The 22,799-nt window shown below is 43.9% G+C and overlaps 2 protein-coding genes across 51 annotated transcripts in view; both read right to left on the bottom strand.

Annotated features, from left to right (window-relative positions):
- Positions 1–17,405, bottom strand: part of LOC1279567 (myosin heavy chain, muscle) — a 27,105-nt gene extending 9,700 nt beyond the window's left edge. For 3 of the 50 annotated variants that reach the window (XM_061654870.1, XM_061654873.1, XM_061654907.1), the window contains exons 1-11: positions 15,648–15,969; positions 14,015–14,313; positions 12,969–13,112; positions 11,922–12,302; positions 11,671–11,833; positions 9,147–9,250; positions 7,843–8,250; positions 7,442–7,612; positions 3,874–4,463; positions 3,516–3,633; positions 733–996 (exon numbers count right to left, since the gene is read on the bottom strand). In XM_061654870.1, coding sequence (XP_061510854.1) covers positions 733–996; positions 3,516–3,633; positions 3,874–4,463; positions 7,442–7,612; positions 7,843–8,250; positions 9,147–9,250; positions 11,671–11,833; positions 11,922–12,302; positions 12,969–13,112; positions 14,015–14,221 — 2,550 coding nt within the window. In that variant the 5' untranslated portion in view covers positions 14,222–14,313; positions 15,648–15,969. Of the gene's footprint in view, positions 1–732; positions 997–1,623; positions 1,742–2,250; positions 2,378–2,937; positions 3,056–3,515; positions 3,634–3,873; positions 4,464–5,861; positions 6,033–6,566; positions 6,738–7,441; positions 7,613–7,842; positions 8,251–9,146; positions 9,251–10,369; positions 10,474–11,079; positions 11,184–11,670; positions 11,834–11,921; positions 12,303–12,968; positions 13,113–13,387; positions 13,532–14,014; positions 14,314–15,647; positions 15,970–17,305; positions 17,348–17,386 lie in introns of those variants that run through there. The other 47 variants (XM_061654856.1, XM_061654905.1, XM_061654906.1 and 44 more) reach the window with 41 other exon arrangements.
- Positions 4,385–5,855, bottom strand: LOC133392845 (myosin-7-like). Its single transcript, XM_061654918.1, has one exon. The coding sequence runs from the start codon at positions 5,424–5,426 to the stop codon at positions 5,229–5,231; it is 198 nt and encodes a 65-aa protein (XP_061510902.1). The 5' UTR covers positions 5,427–5,855; the 3' UTR covers positions 4,385–5,228.
- Positions 17,406–22,799: the final 5,394 nt, after the last annotated feature.

Here is a 22,799-nt window from a genome sequence, read left to right as displayed (position 1 = left end):
GTTAGTGTCGAGTCGTCCACATTCAAACGAAAAAAAGCGGGGGGTAGGAGCGAAACGATTGAATAAATAATCTAGCGGGATACCTTTCCGTTTCTTCTCGATGGCAAAATGGTGCAGTAAAAAAAAGAAGAAAAAAGTGCCTCAAAGTGGCTGGTGGCAATAACGGAACGGGTGGCCTTGTTTTCCATCATTAGCACTCAAATTATACTCCCATCTCAACCGCGCTACAAGCCGAAGGAATGCGAAACACATTACTTCCTGTCCTTTCCTGCTTGTCTTTGCCCTGCCCTTTTTTTCATCTAGCAGTTCTAGTATTTTTGGAATCAAACGGATGGAACGGATCTGGTTGGGAAAAGTTCTTAATTTTAGATCTCGTTTCCTACACACTTTCATCCGGCTTAAGATATGGCGCATATGAGTCACACGCTGCCAGCTATTCATTTGGGTCCTGGGTTTGGTAGAGCGATTTCATCATCTAAATCACGACAGGTGAAAATGTGTGTCTCAGCTAAACGAAAACCGAGGGCACAGGTCATCTACATCATCGGTGCTGCATAACATTTTTGTTACGCGACAGGTGTGCACAGCCGTCAATCAACCAACATCAGATTCCCAGACAACGCCCCAACGGCCGTTCCTGTTTGCGGTAGTGGTGAACCGATGGTGACGCAAGTAGCCAGACCACAGCACATCACTACTGCCGTTCGGTGTAACGGGCCTAAAAATACTCACAGCAATCTGGTCCTCAACACGGGAAACGTTAAGCAGAGGCTTGACCTTCTGCCACAGCTTCCACCAGGCCCAGGTACGCAGCTTCAGGTACTTGCGCAGATTGCGCTGGACGATCTCCAGGGAGACGCGCTGCTCCTGCATCTTCTTGAACTCCTTACGCGACAGGTAACCGCGGCACCAAGCCTGCATCCAGGACATGATCTTGCTGAGACGCTCATCACGGAACTCCTCCATCTGACCCAGGACACCGGCACGGAAGAACACCTGTTTTCGTGGGAAACGTGAAGTTTACGGGGCATCACAGTTCGTTACGGACGTGCCGTGTGGAAAAAGAAATACAACCGGTTAGAAGATGATCTCGTCGGCTTTGCGCCATACTTTTTCATTGATGGGTTGGTTCGATGGTTCGGGTGAACAGATGAAATACAGTGAGATGAAGGACACAGCACACATATGTACACATATATGATGCAACATAAAACACATAGCGATAGAGTAGGCAGCAGATAGAACAGATGAAGATGGAAAGTATAAGCAATTTACCAGGATGGTGTTTTATTGGCAATTGGAAGAAAACATATGGTGAGCGTCTGTGCGAAGAGAGACGGAAAATTTATTGCTGTCAGATTTTGCGCAACCATCCCACCGGCAAGTGGTGGTTTGGTTCTTCTAGTGAGTCAGAGTTATTTGAATCCAAACGGGGAAGATTTTATTTATAAAGATCACACACGAAAACATGAGGGGTGTGGTAGTAATTGTGTGTGCGTGTGTATGTTAGTTCCGTACTGAGAAAAAGGGAATGGAAAGGTACTGCGTTCAGCATGCACATAGTTGGCGAATATAGCACACGTTCGATTGAGTTGGTGCACATGATAGACCAGCCAGTTATACCTTGGTCTTGCCCATGCGGAACTGCTCTTCCGGCAGTTGTATGTGGGTGAGTACGATCTGAGTCACTTTCTCTGGCGAGCAAGGCTCTTTGATGAGTTGTGGGCACAGAATTTTGTATCTGCGTTTCAGCGGGATCGTGTAGTGGTTGTTGTTGGTGGTTGGTTGTGGTGTGAAGAGATAGAAAAATACAACGTGCAGTAATAAATGCGTTTGGAAAGTGGGAGAGAAATGTGAAACGCATATGTATGGAACATGTATGGAACGCTATACACTAAGTGATCGGGTAAAAGGGGTATCGAAACGAAAACGTATGAGTACATCGCATTCAGTCTCGGTGTTGCAAGTATCATCGATTTCGAGACGATTGGAAGTGTACATTCATGTTGGGTACGAAACAAAGGTGCACGGTCTTGTTGGTGTAACCTTTATCCCGGCCAATGAGGGCTACTTTATACAGTGGGAATCCCGGCTACGGATGATACTACTACAAACTCGCTCCGCTAATACTACGAGCCTACCATGAGCTAGCGCGATACTATTCACAATGGTCTAGATGCCAATTTCTACTAATGCCAATTCGCAACAAAATGTAAAAAATGTAGAGTTTACTAATTTGAATGTTCATGCCTTGGTCATTCCCAAACGGTACTGATCGGCATTCAGCCCAACGGCTTCGATGATCAATTGAGCAATTTTGCGACCCTCCTTTTCAACGTCCAAACCGTCGACGGCTTTGGGATTCAGGATTTTGTAGCTGTATTGGCGGAGTTTTGGTTGTACGAGCAAATTTTGGACGAATTGTTGGTCATTTTGTTGGCACAATTCGTTATGTAGTGGTACGAATATAGAGAAAGAAAGAAAAACAGACACCAATTCATTTGGCTGTGATTAGAGATCGGCTAGGAAAGAAGATTTCCAATAACAGGACTGTGAGACAACACGAATAGAGAGAAAGAGACAGTGGCTGGGGTGGAAGGAGAATAGAGATAGAGAGCGAGGGATAGGAAGAGTGTGTAGCAAAAACAAAGGCAAACTTCTGCAACAAGAGTGGATGTATCACCGGTTATGGCAGAGTCAACCAAAGCAAAGTGAGGGTCCCCCAGGACGAGCAGGGGGATTGGTGGGTTTGAGTATTTGGCGAGGTAACACAACACATTCGCCTGGCCGGCGGAACCACGAACGCTCATTGTCGGTTCCATAACGTGCACAGACAACCCGGCAGGGCTTACATAGAAGCTTTTGTGTACAAGGCACGCTTGGTGACAGGGTATAATGATAGTATCAAACTGGTATATAGAGTAACTGGGGTCATGCCTTGGTGTTTCCGAGACGGTACAGTTCACTGTCGAGACCGGCCGCATCCATGATGACTTGGGCACACTTCTTCAAGTCTTTCTCGGCCTCGACGCCCTTAGGGTTAAGGATCATGTACCTGTTTTCGTTCGGTATCGTGTCATGATGTTTGGACGAAGAGTTTTGGTAATTTTGTTTGGATCAAATATTGCGTGCGGGTGACGATTGTGAACACATACGTTGGATGAACAGGAGAAAAAAGAAATGGACAAAAACAACAGTATGAATACGGGGATGTAACGGCACATATGAACGGATTTGTCGACAGAGCTGAGTCCTTGAAAGTTTGGTTAGACAACTACCACTGTCGCAAAGGCTTGGAACGACGCCTCCAAGTATGTGGAACGGGTGGAATGGGGTTCGATGGGGTTTGATCTGGAAGATAACTCGGTACGAATCACAGACACGGACAAGGGTGACGAAAGGGCCGATCATTATTCGTTACGTCGGCTACAACACGTAGTATGAAAACGGACAAGACACATGACGGACAGAGGGGTGGATTTCATGAAGAAAGTTCAAAGTAAAAAAATGCCTGCCTTGGTGTGACCAATACGGTAGGAGTCGGGGTCCAGACCGATAGCTTCGAAGCACTTCTCGGCCGCCTTCTTGCCCTCAGTCTCAGCCTGCATGGCGGCTGGGGCCAAGATCAGATAACTGTTCAGGGGATAAGACGCAAGGGGGAGCAACAAGTACGACGCCAAAGGGAAAATAGAAGAGACAGAAAAATACAAAGATCAGCTATTGTTTTTTGCTTTCTCAATCTCTGAAGGAGACTGGATCGGACTGAAGGAGTATTTGAGACTAGGGATCGGTATCATCTCAGAGTTCCATTCCGTTTCTTTGATGTAGATACGTCGCACCTAGGGGGAGGATTTAGTTAAACTAGATACTTACCGCAGCTTGAAGTCAGGGTACATCATGCGGTTAGGGAAGCCCTTACGGCAAATACGGATACCTTCAAGTACACCGTTACAAGTCAGCTGGTGCATGACCAAGTGAGCATCAACGACACCGGCCGTCTTCATTTCGTTGGGAATGATACAACGGACGAAGTGAGGCTGAGTAGACTTCAGCGTCGTCATCAGGTTGTTCAGCTGTTCCTTGTACGAGGACGAGACAGTGGCGAAACCAGCACCCTTCTTGCCACGACCTCCCTTGGCGGCGGCCGGATCAGCCGACTGGCCTGGGTGATCAGCGAAGATCTCAACCATCAGGGCGTTGCTACCCTTCTTGAACTGGTCGACGACAGTGTCGTTCAGCGGATCCTTGTTCTTCTCAAGCCATCCAGTGATGTTGTACGACACAACACCAGCGTAGTGACCAATGGCGAAGTGACCGGCCGGGATGCCTGGCTTCGGTGGGCGCGGCTTCATGAACGGAGCCGACTTGCCGAGATGGTTCGTCATCAGCTTCTCAGCGAAGGTCTGATCAGTGGCCTTCGGGAACATAGACTCTTCCTCAAGAATCGACAGGATACCCATGGGCTGTTTGCGACGACGTCAAGTACAAGTGACGGAATGACGGCGTTGGTGGGACGGAGAAAAATTAGATGAGAAAAGTTGTACATTAGATATTTTGTCGACGTTGATACTGAGTGGCATGCAAGGCAGGTTTTGCAATTAGCATTGTTTCCGTAAGAAAAACAAAATAAACGATGCAGCTGTTTGCTGTATTATTAGTATAAACACTTCTGCTGCTCATACGAGCTCTACTTGTAGTTTTTAGTACACGCATGCAGCACTTACCATTTGCTAGCTTTAACAAATAGCATCGAAGCAGCGTATTGTTATGTTTGCAACTAATTCTACGGTAAAAACGGTGAAACCGGGAAAATGATTACGCTTTGAAGAATAGTACAAAACAACATTCAAAATGGAGGAAAAAAATGGCACTTGCAATGAAAATACAAAATCTAACAAATTTTAACAACAGGACAAAACTACTAAGATACTGAGGGGAAAAAGAGTTTAAAATGTCCTGCTGTGACTGCTGCTCTGCGCTCTACCCTCTGCGATAATTTCACAGCGGTTGAATCGACAAAATTGAGATACTTTTTATATACTATTACTTTAAGTTACTGTTCTATCTACTACTATGTGCTTCACAAAAACAATCTGAGGCACGGTAATATTTACTATGCTACTTTCAAAATAAAAAATAACACTTTTTGTGCAAAATCCTCCATGGGAACAACGCCGTATTCGCCGTTGTTCCCGGCGGCGTAGACGATTTCTAGGCGATAAGATGAATTACCACTTCGGTACTACCTTCTCGATCAAATCGATCGTAGGCTGCAGATCGAGCCCGAAATCTATAAACGTCCACTGTATGCCTTCGCGTTCGTACTCTTCTTGCTCGAGGATGAACATGTAGTGATTGAAAAATTGCTGTAGCCGCTCGTTGGTGAAATTGATACAGAGCTGATTGAAACCGTTGTTCTGTGCCATTGTCGCACGGGAAAGAGCAGATACACAGTGAAGAGGGGGAAGGGGGCGTATGTTGTTGAAGGTGACGCGACCATCGCAACATAAACATAAGGTGAACGATTTATGGTGAGGCAGAACGTGTTAATGATGAGAACACAAACGCGATACGGGGTGGTACGTGGGGGTTATGGTATGGTAAGAGAAGAAAGAGAGAAAAGAGAAATGTTCAGTTTAGTGGAGATGATCGTGATCGAAGGTTCGAGCTTCGTTTTCCGATCCTAGGTGGTTTAAAGATAAAGGTATAAAGATAAAGAAAACACATGAGTACACTACAGAACACAATAACAACAACAACAACAACAACGATGTCAAGTAACGCTCGGTCACAGGACATCTCGAGCATAGCGCGGCGTTGGCGGGCAGCGTGGCAGAGTTTCAGTCCCGAGTTAGCTCTACCTTCTCGATCAGTTCAATACACTGCTGCAGATCCATGCCGAAATCGATGAAGGTCCATTCGATACCCTCGCGCTGATACTCTTCCTGTTCCAGCACGAACATGTGGTGGTTGAAGAACTGCTGCAGCTTCTCGTTGGTGAAGTTAATACACAGCTGCTCAAATCCGTTAAACTGCGCATCGTCACATATCGCGCAAGTAGAACCGATCAAAACACATAGTAGCAACAGGTATGTGGTAAACATGGTGGAATGGATAAAACATTAAGGAATATGGGTAGAGGTTAGTGACGGTTGCGAAATCATTTCGATACGTGGAAGATTTCAACTATTTATGAATGTTAGAATATCGTGTACGCCGAAACTGGTCAGAAAATTCCATATTTTCTTGTCGGCCAGTGTTTGGGAACGCAACTGGGAAAAGAAAAGATATTGCTCTATCGATCTTTTCTTCGCTGCTAACGATGATTTATCGTCACTAGGTAAGAGCGTTCTTCAGGAACTTGTTTCTCTTACAATCGAAGACATTCAGCAGAAAGTGATTTTAAAGGAAAAAAGTAACACCTACAAAGGTCCGTTCATTGGCCTTTTCAGATTAATCGTCCAAGCGTCAGCTTAGACAAAACAATTTGGAAACAACTATTGGTTCACAGCATTGAAGCGCTCTATAATGAGGGGATTCAAAGAGGCATCCTATCGCCGTTGTACCTTCTCAATCAGATCAATACAGGCCAGCAAGTCCATACCGAAATCGATGAAGGCCCAGTTAATACCTTCACGCTTGTATTCTTCCTGCTCCAGGACGAACATGTGGTGGTTGAAGAACTGCTGCAGCTTCTCATTGGTGAAGTTAATACACAGCTGCTCGAAACCGTTGAACTATTCGGGGCGTAATGAGGTAATGTAGTTGAGACATTTGAACATGCTCCGAGGTAGGATCTTGTGTCTAATGCAGTCGGAGAGCTACTCTCTGGGAACTTTTGTATGTGCAAATAGGTGTTGGTGTAAAGTGGTAAAGTACTATATGCGTTGGGCAAAACCACACCCAACAATCCAAGAGCATTCAACAATTCATGCAAATACTCTATGTAGGATATTTGGTTGCTATGAGGTATTTGGTTTGATTTCTTTTGTGGTGTTATGTAACATTTAATCATTCTCATGATTGATGGTTAGCAATGTAAAATCTTATTCAGTACACATGAAGGACATCGGTTGATATTAACATGAGACATGAGGGGACATGCCATCATACGCCATTTACCTTTTAAGTAGACCATAGATTGACTATGGCACATCATACCACGGTGATCCAGCTGAAGGTTGCGAGTAAAAACACGGGTTCTCCCATGCGGGAAACTGGTCAAGATAGCCTGTACAATATAGTGCAACTTTGTCGCATCTACCGTATGGACCATCTTGGAACATAAACACGTTAGTCAATGGATGGGAACTAGCTTGAGATGCCATGCCTTTTCCCTTTAAAAAAAACATCATTCCAAAACAATTGACAGAAAACGAACAATGCAATCCACTAGGTTGCCTGACTGTTCACATAAAAAAAGAAACACTTGGGTAGGCACCTTTTCGATCAGCTCGACACAGGCCAGCAAGTCCATACCGAAATCGATGAAGGCCCAGTTGATACCCTCTTTCTTGTATTCTTCCTGCTCCAGTACAAACATGTGGTGGTTGAAGAACTGCTGCAGCTTCTCATTGGTGAAGTTAATACAGAGCTGCTCGAAACCGTTGAACTAATCGGGGTGGGCCAAAATTAAATCAGTTCTCTGTGATTTGTGATTCACCCAAAAGTGTCTATCTGTGATTCTATGCTTTACTGGGCAAAACCCCCATTTCATAGTACTGAATCATGCTTGGATCACCAATTGCTTTGACTAAAGGTTGAATTGCTACCAGTTGTATCTGTATTGCAGTGAGGTATGAAATGTTTTAGTATGTGTTGTGGTGTACCCCAAATACTTACGTCGAAGATTTCGAAACCTGCAATATCCAGCACACCAATGAACTGAGCGCGCTTCTGCTTGGTGTCCAGAGTCTCGTTACACTTCTTGACCAGCCACTTGAAGAGACGATCGAAGATACCCTTGCAAAGGGCACCGACCGAGTTGGTGACCTGGTCCTTGTTCTGACCCTTGGTGACGAACTCGTTACCGACCTTAATACGTGGCTTCAGCAGATTCTTGTACAGATCGTCAGTGCCGACACCGAGCAGCTTAGCAACACGGTCACCATCCTCGGTACCGTCAGCCTCAGCCTGCTCTTCGCGACCCTTCTGCTTGAACTGCATACGACCCATGTGCATGACAGCGGAGGTGATACGGTAGATGTTGTCCTTCTCCTCCTGAGTGAAACCCAGAACGTTGAAGGCTTCCTGTAGATGTTCAGTGGTGAATTGGCGTGAAGAGAGCAAAGAAACAATTGATTAGACCCAGTTACGCTATTGAACATTTCACTGCTAATTTTTTTACAAACACAATGAGTATGAGCATCCACAATCGATTTTTACTAGCTAATTTTAGTACATATGGCAATGAAGCGTTAGAGCGCGGCTATATTCACATGATCGAAATAATATCTTATCCGAAAGATTGCTTAATATGTCGGCAAAAAAATTGGTGCTCTCTTAAGGCCGGGCTACATTGATCGTACTCGCACGCGTAATTTTGATTTTCACTAGCGCATCTGGCGGCGGCTGACCGAAGCATTTTGCCAAACAATTTGGAGCCGCTCCAGAAAATACGTTAATTTTCCATGTTTTTTACATAAATCGGAGGAGAAAAGTTGTGTAAAACGTAGATACACATGTTTTGCACGGATTGCATCCATTTTTGCAATGGAAAACGATGTAAAAACTACTTAATTTTGAGATCCGGCACGACCATTCCCTCGATGACCAAAAAAAGCTTCCACCAGCCGCCGCCAGATGCGCTAGTGAAAATCGAAATTACACCAGAGAGTACGATCAATGTAGCCCGGCCTTTACAGCTTATTGCAAAACTGCATTTACTGTATCATTTTTTACAGACGGTACAGTCACAATTTATGCCAAAAGTAATATATTCGTTGGTAGGATTTGTTGATAATTATGGAATAGTACCACAGGCTGTTCGATGCTATTTCCTTCTGTTTCTTACAGAGATGTTTGATCGTTCAATTATGGTTCGTTCGTGAACAGATCGGTGAACACAAGATGGAGACACACAGAGTGGAGACAAAACAACAGTGAACTGTCCCAGTTTTTTGCATATCTGGGAAGTAGGCACTTACATCGGTCAACAGACATTCCTCGCCGTCATCGACGTTGGGAATGGTGATTTTACCCTGAGAAACGCTGTTGTAATCGTAGATGTCGTTCGACAAGAAGCACATTTCTGTATGGAAAAGTTTTGCATTAAAATTCTGGTTTCTACGTCGCACTACAGTTCCGCTGCTTGTCTTTTTTCGTTTCTTGTTGACATGTTTGATATGGTGTAATACAAAGGCTTCCTTTGTCTAGCGAATGTTTTTTAATCGACCGTCGTTGCTTTTGGTTGTGCTGCTTCTGCGTTAGATGAAACACAAACACGCACACCCACACACATTCAGATACACACACACACACACTTACACATAAAAACAGACGCAAGTACACTTATATGATAGTAAAAAACACAGCAAAATTATGAAGGCTCAAGCTTGGCGCAAGGAAAGCTGTTTAACAGTCTTTTCTTGATTTGATTAATTGGTGTCAAGCAGGCGACATGGGAGCGATCTCAAAGAATGGATGGTAGTTTTTGTATTGGGATCTATTTCTGTATTATTTTTTTCATTATATATACTACTTAATATGAATTGAATAAAAGAGGAAAGGGGGGAGGGCTGGTAATACTAAACACATTGAACCAATTGGTAAGACACGCTCCCATCGCACACGAACTCGGAACGAAACGAACATACTGGCACAGGAATTTATTTTACACAGGATACATAGCCATATAACCATTAAGACCCATCTAAAGTCGGTGGCGATACTGTACAAGGAACGGAACAAAAAAAACTGTGTGCTTTAAGGGTTGGAAAATGAAAAGGCCATGTCCACGTTACTGACGCGACCGCCCAACTTACGTCCAACTGTTCGAATTCTTCCGCATCGTTAACGCCCGGGATGCGTGTCTTGCCTTGGGTAATGGTTGGATAATCGCTTATACGGGAACTTAGCAACGTAAGTTCTTCAAATGTAAGAAAAAATGCGTTACTTTCGTTATGGTTTTTAACCACTACCCTATCGAATCGAGTTTGTCATGGTCCATCAACCCTTCTGCATTTGATGGCCAAAGAGTCAAAGTGCAATTTATTCTATTCCACGAAAAAAAAATAATAGCAAACAAATAATTGTCCTCCAGACATGTCGGTCTGCAAAGCAAACAGTTAAAGCAACATGGACAAGCAATGTTCATCGAGGAACATGGTCGTTTCAAACAGGCAAGTTAGCACCATCTGCCGATTCTTACATCGGTGATCTGCATTTCTTCTCCATCGTCTACGCTCGGGATTGTCGTTTTGCCCTGGGCCACGATATGGTAGTCATGGATGTTGTTGGAGAGTAAACATTTTTCTGTGGTTGCATGGTATTGTTGGTAGTGGTGGTGGTGGTGGTGATGATCACGTTTTGTGCAGGATATATTGGTTTGTTCGTGGTGTTTATGTGATTTTGTGCACGTTGGCATATGATATGGAAGTGGATGAAGTATAGAGATAGTAAGATTAGCGAGGGGATTTTTATACAAATTCGAGATCATATTCGTTTCGAAGAATATTCTCTATCACAGTCGTATTGTGCATTGGACGTAAGGGTATGAATGTCGAATGGGTCAGCTTTACCACCAAAAAGAAGTCCTGTATTGGGAAAGCATTCCACTAGTGAGATGGGTATTCATGAGGTTACTATAAGGCACACTCGCACGGGGTCGGTTCCACAGGATCGAGGAGCATGCCTTCTGGTGTAAGTGTTGATGTTTACGAGTTTGATTGTACTATATCTAAGAGCGCTTACGTATTGACCAAAACGTATTGAGGGTCAATGGTAGGCGCCGTGCATCAGTACTGTGTGTGATTGATATCGATTCAAACTACTAACACTATTCTACTGGATTTCAAAATTAAGAAGAAGAAAAACTAATAAAAACACAGAATAACACCACACGAGGGTGCCGAGTCTTACATCAGTTAGACCCATTTCCTCTCCATCGTCGACATTTGGAATGGTGGTCTTGCCTTGTGCAATGATCATGTAATCGTAAACGTCGTTACTGAGGAAACATTTCTCTAAAGTTACGAAAACGGTAAGAACACGGTTAGTGATGGACGGGTGCTTGATCAACTGCTTCCATTGTTGGTCATAGCGATCGGTGAAAGTAGGTAAGGCACTACACAAATGTGTCAACACTAGTCAACGAGGGTGTTGGTAAACAGGGGTGGGTGGTGTACATGAACACGCTTGCACGCTAGGATCCGGGAAATGATGCACCTCTCCCCGTGAGCTAGCTGGTTCCATTCCTTGGACTGCACAGCAGCTACGTGTGCGGATGCGCTTCTCATCGTAGATCGACTGCAGTCAACCAAATGTCCATCACAGCAGCTCCGGGCGGTGAACATAACGCAGCGTTGGTGTGTTGGTGGTCAATATAGGCTTTCGCATCACAGTCCAATGTCAGTGTCGTTCGGTTTACAAGTGTGAATCAAGAATAGGTTGGTTTGCGTCCGTCTGATACGTCCAGTAGGTACAGTCCAATTGTAAACCATTGTAAATTACCTTTCAATCCCTTGACGGATCCAGACATAATCTGGTAGAAGATGTGGTACGAGCGCTCCAGAGTCTGCTGCGAGATGACACGGGCCTTCTCCAGCAGGTATGTCTCAATATCGGCACCAGCCAGCTTACCGCTTCCAGTGAAGTGGATACGGATGAACTTACCCTATTGTAGAGCAAAGACAAACAAGGGCACCCAGTTAGTACATACGGCTTACAGTCGTTTGACGCGAGCACCATTTTGCGATACTTACGAAACGAGACGAGTTATCGTTACGGACGGTCTTGGCGTTACCGAAGGCCTCAAGTACGGGGTTAGTCTGGACGACCTGATCTTCCAGCGAGCCCTTCTTCTCGGCGTTCTCGTCCTTCTTGCCCGAAGCGCCAATGGTGGCGAAGTACGCAATGACCTTCTTGGTGTTCTCAGTCTTTCCGGCACCAGATTCACCGGTAATCAACATAGACTGGTTCTCGTGGTTCGTCAACATGTTGACGTAGGCACCGTCAGAGACGGCGAACAGATGCGGCGGCACTTCATTACGGCGCTTGCCACGGTACATCTTGGCGCAACGGTTGGTATACAGCGGGTAACGCTTGTACGGGTTGATGACAACGCAGAACAAGCCCGAGTAGGTCTGTGGCGTAGAGGATCAACGTGGGGTGGGAAGAAAATGATAACATTAGTTAAAACACAGATCAACGACGTAGCGTGGGATCAATCTTTAATACATATAAGAAAACATAATGATACGGGAGGTACGTTCCGGCTTCAGGTAGATCTTGTTCTACTATAGATAACCGAAACGCAATGGTCTTAGTGAAGATTTTCATCGTTCTTTGGATGGTTCCAACGAAACGGAAACGGATGGTTGAAGGATTTTGCTAGGTCGTGTCCCGGTTTCTAGTAGCGGGATTAACTTCCGTGCCTCTTCACTGATGAGAAAGAGATGGTGTGCTTCTTTTGCGGCTGTCGTATTGTGGACATTTTTTATGCGCGCGTTAAGCATTTTAAGGAGGTGGTATTTTGGAATAGGGAATGTGATATTATTAGGAAAGTTTGCATCAAAATGGATATGCTACTGGTTAGCTTAATGATTCAAAAGGTGTATGAGAGAAACGGACAAACTAATTCGCATGATGTATTGTGTGATGTGTCAACTGGGATGAATAAAATGAAAATTGATAATGATGATTTCACTGATTTACTGATGGTTTCATTAGTGTCGATGGAAGGAGGAGATAGAGAAGGGTTAAACGAAAAACATAGCCAAGCATCTTAGCCATGCTGTAGCGATACTTACGTAGATAAGCTTAGCGTAGTATCTCTGTCTCAAGTTATGGAGTACAGAGGCATCGTTAAGATATGTCAAGTTGGACATATCCTCGCATTTCTCGTATTTCGGTGGGTTGACCTGGGACACCAAGTCCTTCTTGAAGTCCTTGGTCTGTACTCACGTAACGGACGTACGTTTATCGTGTACATCAACAAACCCCACAGAGAGCATTCGGCGTACAGTACCGATAAATGGACGCCAGCCAAACGTGATGCCGACGGGGAAGGGTTGTTCAAATGTTCGGTTTTTTTTGGTTGGCGTGATCAAAGAACGACAATTTTGATCGAGCAAATATCGACGTACCCCGCGTAGAAGAGCCAAGTGGAATCGAGAAGAAACGGAAACGAACGGACACAGTAATTAGTTCACTGCGCTTTTGCACTTACATAGATCAGTTTGGAGTAGTATCGTTGGCGTAAGTTGTGTAGTACGGCAGCTTCGTTTAGATAGGTCAGATCGGCCATATCTTCGACTTTTTCAAACTTCGGAGGATTCACTTGCGAAAGTTGTTCCTTTTTGAAGTTTTTCTCCTGTTGTGCGTCATGAGTGATGGCGATCGTGTGTATTGTATCGTAGTGTGATCCGGGAGATGGGATGGGAAGAGTTGTTTATTTTTATGTACGCATCCGTGTGGTCGTATTTGGTAAGGGAGCAAGGTAAGACATGAAAACGGACAAATGATCAAATGTTTATGGGTATTCTGTAAAGCTGTTTATGATCCGATCGATGCATTCCCCTACGATTGCTGAGTGCAAGAAATACCAGTTCCAGGTGTGATGACGCTTTGCCTTTAGCAACGAATCATGAACTGGGACGAGCATTTGTGTGCATCTCAGAAGTCGAGAGAATTTGTCTTTCACGGACATCATAAATGAATGAACGTATTTGGCTTATTGCTAAAGATTCACTCCATTGAAATGAGCCGTCTGCTGCTAGATGTATAGTGTTCGTTGTCTGTAACTGTGCCCTGTCTTCAAGACAGAGGGTTTCCGTCGTTGGCGCGAATGCATTACCTCACCACCGGGCAGGGCAACGGTGACCAGCTCACCCTTGGTGGCCTTGATTTCACCCAACACATAGCCCTCCTTCTCTTCCGGAACCCAGCAAGCCTTCTTGGAATCGTACGGCTTGCTCTGATCGATACGCTTCTGCTCGAGCGAGACGAAAAGGAACTCAGTTGGATCGGGATCCTCTCCGACCTGAACTGGTGGCTTCGGCATGTTGGATTAGTTTTTTCGAATTGAGACGCGGGCTAAAAGAGACACGTTAATTTGGTTTTGGCACAATTTTGGTTCAGCCCTTGCTTGTCGTCCTGTTTGGAAAAGAAAAATGAAGAATAAAAAAAGTATGATGAGTTACTTTCATTCAACCATTCAGTTCAATACATCATGAGAAGAGTAAAACTGTTGCAATAACGAAGCATCTACTTGATCACATTACCGGGCACGAAGGACAACGATCATCCAAACGCAACATAAACCGAGTGACATTTCTGGATCTCTATCGTTTGAATTGTTTCTTGCTCATTTGGACTGTGATCCTAAGATCACATTCCAAATAAGCAAGATCAACCATTCGAGATATTCCAGAAAAGTCACTGGTACGCCTTTATCAACTATTTGAGATGTGCTGTTTGGTTGTATATGGCATTCCTACTTGATGATGTATCCATTCCCAAGCCCCCACCTGTTGGTGAGTTGATTCTCACCAACAGATACCTACACACACATACACACACATGTATATATATATATACATTCCCATAAACCCAGGCCAAGGAACATTCATCCATCCGACCGTAGCAAAATGAAAATAACAACGGGGTCTGTATCGTGAATTCGGTTCCGTGTGTTATGCAAGATTCGCTAGAGGACCGTGGTGCGTGTAGCGCCCCAAATGTTCTATATTTATAGCACGCGCGCGTGCGAGATTTCACCTCGAGACATTTAGAAGAGGATTGCACAAGAGTGACGAGCAGCGAGCGAACATCGCACGTCCAACATGCTTGTGAAATATTTCAAACCAACAGTTTGGTTTGCTCGGGGAAAACTTGAACGCGCAGTTTGCAACAGCCCGATTCAGCATAGCGCTATCGAAAGAAAGGGAAACACGAATCCTGCGGGATGATTTCGCTTTGCTTGTTTTTCACCAATTGGTTTACCGCTGCTGATAGACCTCGAAATGACGATATTTTTAACGCTTTACAACTACATGCTCAATTAAATGCCGCGCCACTCAACAGCAAACACAACTAACATTGCATGTGAACACAAGGGATGCTACCGCATTTCATCGAATGGCGAAACTAATTCGCAAAAAAACTATCGATATATTTTTAGGCTTTAAAACCACTGTTCCCATTTAGCTGCGCAAAAAAATGCAGACAATTGATCGCTCTCAAGCGTTTGAGAAGCGATAAAGAAAGATCACTGTAATTATTTGCCATGATACATCATTCTTTCACTTGCACACACCTACGAAAGGACTAAATTGTAAAAACTATTTGACAATCTCCTTTAAAAAAAAAGTTCACTTCTCTAATAACTGATCACGTCAACTGCAAAAATCCCTCAAAACACGATCACTGTCTACCACACCACCATGCGAGCCTCCAACTGTAGCTGCATAAACTCCGTATCACCTCACCTCGGTTGAACTATGACTGTTCAACTTTAACTTCAATGCTCAATATCCACTATGAAAAGTGGTCAACTAAACAAAACTGCAAAAAGACACCTTGTTCGCTCGGAAACGATCCACCACCGTTGAGGAGTACGATCGAATTAAGTGAGTCGACCAATCTGTGCGGACCAGTTGCATGAAGGCCCAACGAAAAACCCGAACTATGTACCGACCGACCGTCCTAGTACATAAGGCCCGACCCTAGCGCTTGCCTTCGGCCAGTGACTCAGCTATATACTAGCAGCTCACGGCAGGCCGTGCGTGTAAGAAAACGGGAGCAAACGGACAGCCAAGGGTGGTGGTGTGGTGCGCGCGCAACCCGTGACGATCGTGCAAACATTTGGCCCCGGTCCGACCGCGATCGGGTGGGCGTACGAAAAAGGTAACGTTAAAACCCCCCCGGGAAGGGGGTTTATTTTCCTCGCACATCGCTCAAGGATTAGGTAAGAGCAAAGGTATGCGCGACCTGTGCGTGTTCTATTTACGTAACTGAGCGAGCCGCCGTCGTCGTCGCCGGGGAAAATCTGCACCCAGGGAGGCAAAATGAGACGGGGAAGTGATTTTACAGCAGTTAGAGAAGCAAGAGGAACAGATTGAGAAAAGAGGCCATTTTGATCGTGGCAGACAATCATTTCTTCAGTGATCCTGCACAAAAACAAAAAAAGGAATGGCTCCGGTGCGGCTCCCCACGCGGGAGCGAAAAATATAGAGGGTGTGGAAGGTGCTGGCTGGATGAACCTATGCGGATGGTCACGCGTCTAGTGCGCATGTCTGGCATGACGCACACAAAATATGTGAATGAATGTTTGCATCGCATTACTATTTTAGGTAATATGCTCCGTCCGATAGCGAGTGATAGTTTGCAGGACAGCAGTGTGTCGGATGTGTAGTTTGAGTTAGCACCAACATCGATGACCAGCAATGCTCAGTGGCACAATAGTTCCATGTCCGATGTTCCACATGATCGCAACTGCAGCCAGCCTGCCAGCCTTATAATCTGGTTTATAATCTGGTTATCGTTTTTTCACCGTTAGAAGATACGATTATGTAACTTCTGTTGCTAACTTCAAGAGTTCCTAATGCGTGAGTCAGAAAGTAGCGTAGTAAGTTTACGCAATTGTTGTTTTTTTTATAAATATATCACTGTATCCTTTGCATAATGGGAACCACACTATTGCTTTCCAACCACTGTCATGCAATATCAGTATTGCAAACGAATGTCCTTCCACAATGCCACTGTTCATTCTCCTCTGTTTTATCACTTATGTTCCAATTCACAATGCAAAGCAATGCTTATGATGTTTCTGCAACCCAGCGTCCTGAATTTTGCGATGCAAAAAACAATCCTGCACAAGCCACCGACCAGCAACGGAGGTAAATGAACTGAGTTTCAACTCGAACTCCTAGCTCTGCGAACCACCGAAGTATGATGATGATGAAACACTCTAATGCACACGCACAAATAGTTGAGGCTTTAGCCTTAGTCAGCGATCAGATGAGGAAATCCTGTGATGAAGTGCTTCGTTATCAGCTATCAGGTGCACAACCACGCACGCATGCACTCCCAATCCCATACGCTCGCTCAACCATACACACACACACACACACACACGCCCACTGACTCTCCCTATGAATCGCTGAACCACTCGATCGGTTGGATCGTGTGCCCTCAGCTCTGTGAAATGTTGGATGTTATCACTTACGCGTTCGAAAGCCGTTCTAACCGAAAATTGGGGGAACTTGCTTTTTATACGTCGCAATCAGATCGCACGGCCGAGTGCCTGGGATTTGCCGCTCGCATCCCAGCCTCCAGCTCCGCCAGCTCCTGCGTTTTGCGGTGCGGTGGTGGTGGGAACGCGTTCGTCTGTGTGAGATGCGTTCGTTGGAGGTCGTCGTGCTGTCACGCACACCAACGTACCGTCTAACTCTAGCTCCACTGGGAGGGTAAGTACATAGACCAAGACCCAGCAAGTACATAAGCCAGCAGGCCTACTTTCCGTTCGGCTGAACGAGCAATAGCTGAACGAGGAGCTAGCTGGCCGATTGCGCACGCAGAAAATAGAAAGAGATTTTCCTGGGCTACTTCGTGGCCGTGGATTTGTATCGTCAACACGATCGCACGATCGCTGTGACTTCACACATACACCTACAATCGTGCCGAGGCGCGGCCACCTGAAGTATAGTGACACGACGTATGTACTGAGATTTTCTTTGCACAGCTCGAGCGACGGGTCGACCGATGGAGCAGCCTGGTGCAGTTTGTGTGAAAATGTAAAAAAGGGTACGGACAGAGAGGGGAAGGGGGCTTCATCCATGTGTACGCTCCTCCCGGTAGACAGCGGCCTTTTTCTCCACACAGGTTAATCCGGCCGGCCGGCAGGTTGGTTGGTTTGATGGCTGACGCATGCAACGCATCGCAAGGTAACAGCAGTTGACGACCGCCTGTTGGCGTCTATTGGCTAGTTTCTTTTGTCTCATTACCCTGTACTGACGCACCGTTATTTTGTTATTCGCGTCAGGCAAGCATTTGTCGGCGTGATCACTTGGTGGTGTCATATCGAGCATACTACAAGTCTCATTAGCGATCGCAATGTGGTTCCAGCCGGCACGGAGGTTTTGGAAAACTCTCAATTATTTGAATTATGGGCTAGACCTAGCTTATTTTCACTATATTCGACGTACGCCCGGAGGAATACGATTAAGGTTCTGCTCAAGCTTTAATCGTTCAGCTTCAGTGTTCCAAGTGTTGTACAGCTCAGTGCTACCTAGTTACAAAACATTGTCTCAATTGCACTCTAAAGTGCACATCTAAAATGATACTCAAGAATACGTAGAATGCATTCTGACTCAAAACAAGCAACTTTGAACAACATGAAACATTTTATGCTCAAAAGTGAACCGAGCAAATAACCCAATAGCTCACCGACAAAAACATTTCACCACCAGCGTACGGGTGCGACGGGTAACGCTGGCTATGAGCTGAATTGTGTTGTAAGCTATTTTTAAAATAATGCAAACCAAAACCGAAAACCACCGTAGCTAGAGAGTAGTAGCATGCCACTATTTGTGTGCGTTCAACGGTGCGTATGTGCAATACCGAAGGAAGAACCTCAGCCGTTTGCCTGGCCGTTCGTTCGCTCTCCTTCACAGCATCCTTCTGCCCTTTCTGTGTTGGATTCGGGGGCATCGGAATGCAAATTTTGACTCTCGGTTAATAGCACCGTGCCGTCAGCTTGTTGGAGGTGTTGTTGAGCAGAGCGGAACAGAATAGAACTGTGCAGGAGGGGCAGGGGAAGCTTGTAACAGGGGGCGGACTAGTGTAAAGAAAGCCTGCATGAAGCTGGTCGGCTGGTGAGCCAATTTGAACGTGTTCGGGGACGAAACGCGGATTCAGAATGGCTCTCTTGCCTTGCCTGAAGCGCCGCCGATAGCGAATGTTCAGTTCAGCGATACAGAGATCGCCGCAAAGGGATATTTTGGGATAGAGACAATGCTTTGCTCACAGCTATGGTTGGCTTACGGTGTGCAAGTGGTTTTAGAGAGATGATGAAATAGTTGCTCTTCAGCGGTATTGATGAATGATGACAAATATTCATGCCCGAACTAAGCCATTTTCGTAACGAAACAAAAGCAACCGTATTTTCTTCTGTATTCTTATGCTACAGCAGTGCCCTAGTATTCAGTGACGTTAATAATGTATTAGAGACATTGTAAACGGGGCTCTCTTAATTGAAAATACCTCTTTCTAGAGTGTTCTAATATTTGATACAGATAATGAAGCTTGAAGGTACATTAACTTCTTATCGTCATTTATGTACCATTCATGTTAGTTTGATCGTTTCGCAAGTCACAAAAATGAACAATGGAGACGCATGGTGGTTCACGATACCAAAAAGTTGAATGCCCTTCCAGAGACTGTGAAACTAATGATTCTGACAAATATATAAGAAATTACAAAACAAAAAGTTTCTACAATGCCAAAGACTAAATCGTAAACACTGCTCAATGTGACACAGAGTTTGATAAAATAAAGAGACTAAAATACAGTTGGGTAAAAGAGACGACGTATAAAGAAATTTAATTAATAAAGTTGATTAGTTAACTTGCTCCATTGTTCGTCGTGTGCGTGTCAAATAACAGAGAAACGAAGAAAAACAACTATTATGACTAGAGCTAAAATTATCACATTCTTGACCGCTTTTATCCGTCCGGTTCACGAACGTGTGCACGGTATGTCTTTCGTTGGCCGCATGAATAAATTTACCATGCGAACACAGATTCGCTCCGTACCAGTCACTTCGCCCACACCCAACCCCTGTCGTCGATCGCAAAGAAGCGGCAGAGAAAAACAATACTTGCCAGTTTCCGCCCGGTACGATCACTACCGACCCACCACGTTCGTCATCATGTTTAGGTATGGACTCTGTTCAAGCATTCGTATTTACATGGTACGCCTACTGATGATGCTGCAGCTCTGACGATCCACAGCCAAAGTCAGTGGAATACCGCAAATGATTCAAAGCGAGCTGAACGGAGTAGAGAATAGAGAACGCAGGCGTAGATGTCCGAAAGGTTGTACATATAGTCTCAATAGTTCGGTCAGCCCAAGCTACTAGCCATCGCATTAGCCGATGTAAGACGACCAGTCCCCAATGCTACTTCGTCTGTTTGTGCGGATGTTTGAACGAACTCAATAGACTAGATGATGCGTTCGGGTAGTCCTATTTTTAAGAACCATCGATTGAGACCGGTTTTCTTCTTGGATGAACCACTGCTCGTCCACCAGTTGGTGTTTGTTGGTGTTACTGTTGTATAGCGGTCGCGATCGTGTGAAGGGATACGATACGGTTCACTGTAGCCATATGCTAAAAATATGCAAAACGAAAACCGAAATAACAGAAAATATTTCGCTCGCCAGTGTTTGCCTGCTACCTACACTACCACATAAACACATACCTATGTAACTAACGGCAGATGCGCTCTATTTTCCTTCCGTTTTGCGATCGTTTTGAACTTACGGTTTTGTTAACCACAAAAAGAAACAACAACTTGGTCATCACACCAAGCTGCGGCTAGCAAAGATGACACAGAAAATATTTGGGAGCTAAGTCTCAATTTCATGACCAGGAGTTTCGACTCCAGGTATTTTGCATTTCAAACGTTAATTTACCCTTGCTCGGGATGTTGGATGCTTGTTTGTATCGTTTAGCAGTAACTGAACGTAATTTATGATTTCCCGTTTCGATGGTTAAGCTACCATTGCATCTTGTCCGGAGTTAACATGCCATTTAGTGAACTATGTTTACTGGAGCATGTTCCAGATCGATCCCGTACCAACTTATGCCAGAATCTAGTTAGTATGGTTTATTTATGTATGCCAGACACTAGGTTCTGTTCTAGGTTATGGAGCACCGTCTGGTTTACCAGTGCAAGTAGATGATTATGTTTTAAGGTCACGAACAGGAATAACTACCATTTTTACCAACACATACTTTTCAACATTCACGCCAACAACTTTCGTTGAAAAAAAAACAAACTTTCTTATTATACGTATTACCGATCAGTTTGTTTTTACTATACCTATTAAAGAGACGAATGAGGCCAATTGGTTCAAAGTCTCTATAAAAATTAAGAAAACAAAATACGTTTTACCATTAATCTTTGAATTTATAAAAAAATTGTTATTTCCTTATGGTCCAAATTTTTAGCTTCTTTTTCCATCGCTTTCTCCCTTCCATAAGGTTAAATTCGAATGCGTATTGAAAAACTATATATACATGCATCAATTTTTTCACTTCGATTTCAGGCGTAATTGGAAAATGGTCATCTGATCATCGAAATTACGTTCGTGGGAGATCATGAAACTTCAATTCCCCTCTTTCGGATGATTTGCTGAGATACACCAAGTGTCTTTTTGACGTTTTTACGCACAGTATTCATCTAAAATCGCCTTCAAACATTTGTGGCTCACTGAAGGCTCGCTTATCTCTAAATCTAATTTACCTCTGTTAAACACAAAAAGTAGTTTTACAGATTACAGTTACACAATACAACTAGAACATGACTACCACACACTTCTTTGGCAAACATGCCAGTTTTGGATCTTGCAAATACACTGTAGCGAAAAGGCAAATAGTATCCTAAGTCGAAATATAAGATAACCAGCCACTTTCCCAAACTCAATCGAATTCGGGAACGATCGTAGCGATTGTTAAAATGACATAAATTGGTGGTTTCCTTGGACATTTTTTGAACATTTTCCCAAATTGTACGTATAATTTGTACGTATTTGCCATTGAATCTAAGCAACTGCAACTATCGTTCCTCTGCAATCGAATTTGGGAAAGTGGCTGATCAAAACAAGATTATTGCCTGATTAAGCAAACATTAAATACATAAAAGGTGGCGACATATAACATAAAAACTTTACGGCGTTCGATGGCATTTAGTATTGCGTTTAGTATAGTATTATACTATATTATACAAATAATATTAATTTTCATAGCAAACAATTCAGCATCAAAATCAATTAAAAATAACCTACCAAATAATAGTGTTTTAACGTATCGTGAGAAAACATTTATATCTATATAATTATATATTTTGTATAATTTTTGTACGTAAGACGAGTTATTATTGCCAACATGATGGTTTAAACATTAAATACTTTCATACAAAGTAGTAATTTAAAGTTTCTCTATTCAGAAGAAACTGATCGGTCGTACTGTTATTAAACTAAGTAAAACCTCTCGATGGTATTACATACTGATTTGGTTTGTTACTGGACTGAAATTCAAATAATTACACGACTTCCACCACAAAATTGAACAACAGAAACCAAGCAGTAGAATATCGACAGTAGAGAATCACTTACCATACTAACCTAGTGAACGTGAAAAAGATTTTATATATTATGATTCAGATTTTATTAACAGATTTATATAAAACGTTTTATTTCTTTCATGCTACGAAAATAAGAGTAGTTAAATTATGCTATGAGTTTAACTATTGATATATGCAGAGCTTTGAGTAATAAAATATATCTAGTTTGATTATCTTGTCTCTGTTTCTATCCTTCCCTTTCCTTGTTTCCTTCTCTCTTCATCACTGCAATCT

The sequence above is a fragment of the Anopheles gambiae genome, chromosome 3 (genome assembly GCF_943734735.2).
Source record: "Anopheles gambiae chromosome 3, idAnoGambNW_F1_1, whole genome shotgun sequence".
Lineage (NCBI taxonomy): Eukaryota > Metazoa > Arthropoda > Insecta > Diptera > Culicidae > Anopheles > Anopheles gambiae.
Note: the sequence above shows the minus strand (reverse complement) of the source record. Positions and strands in the feature narration are given on the sequence as shown.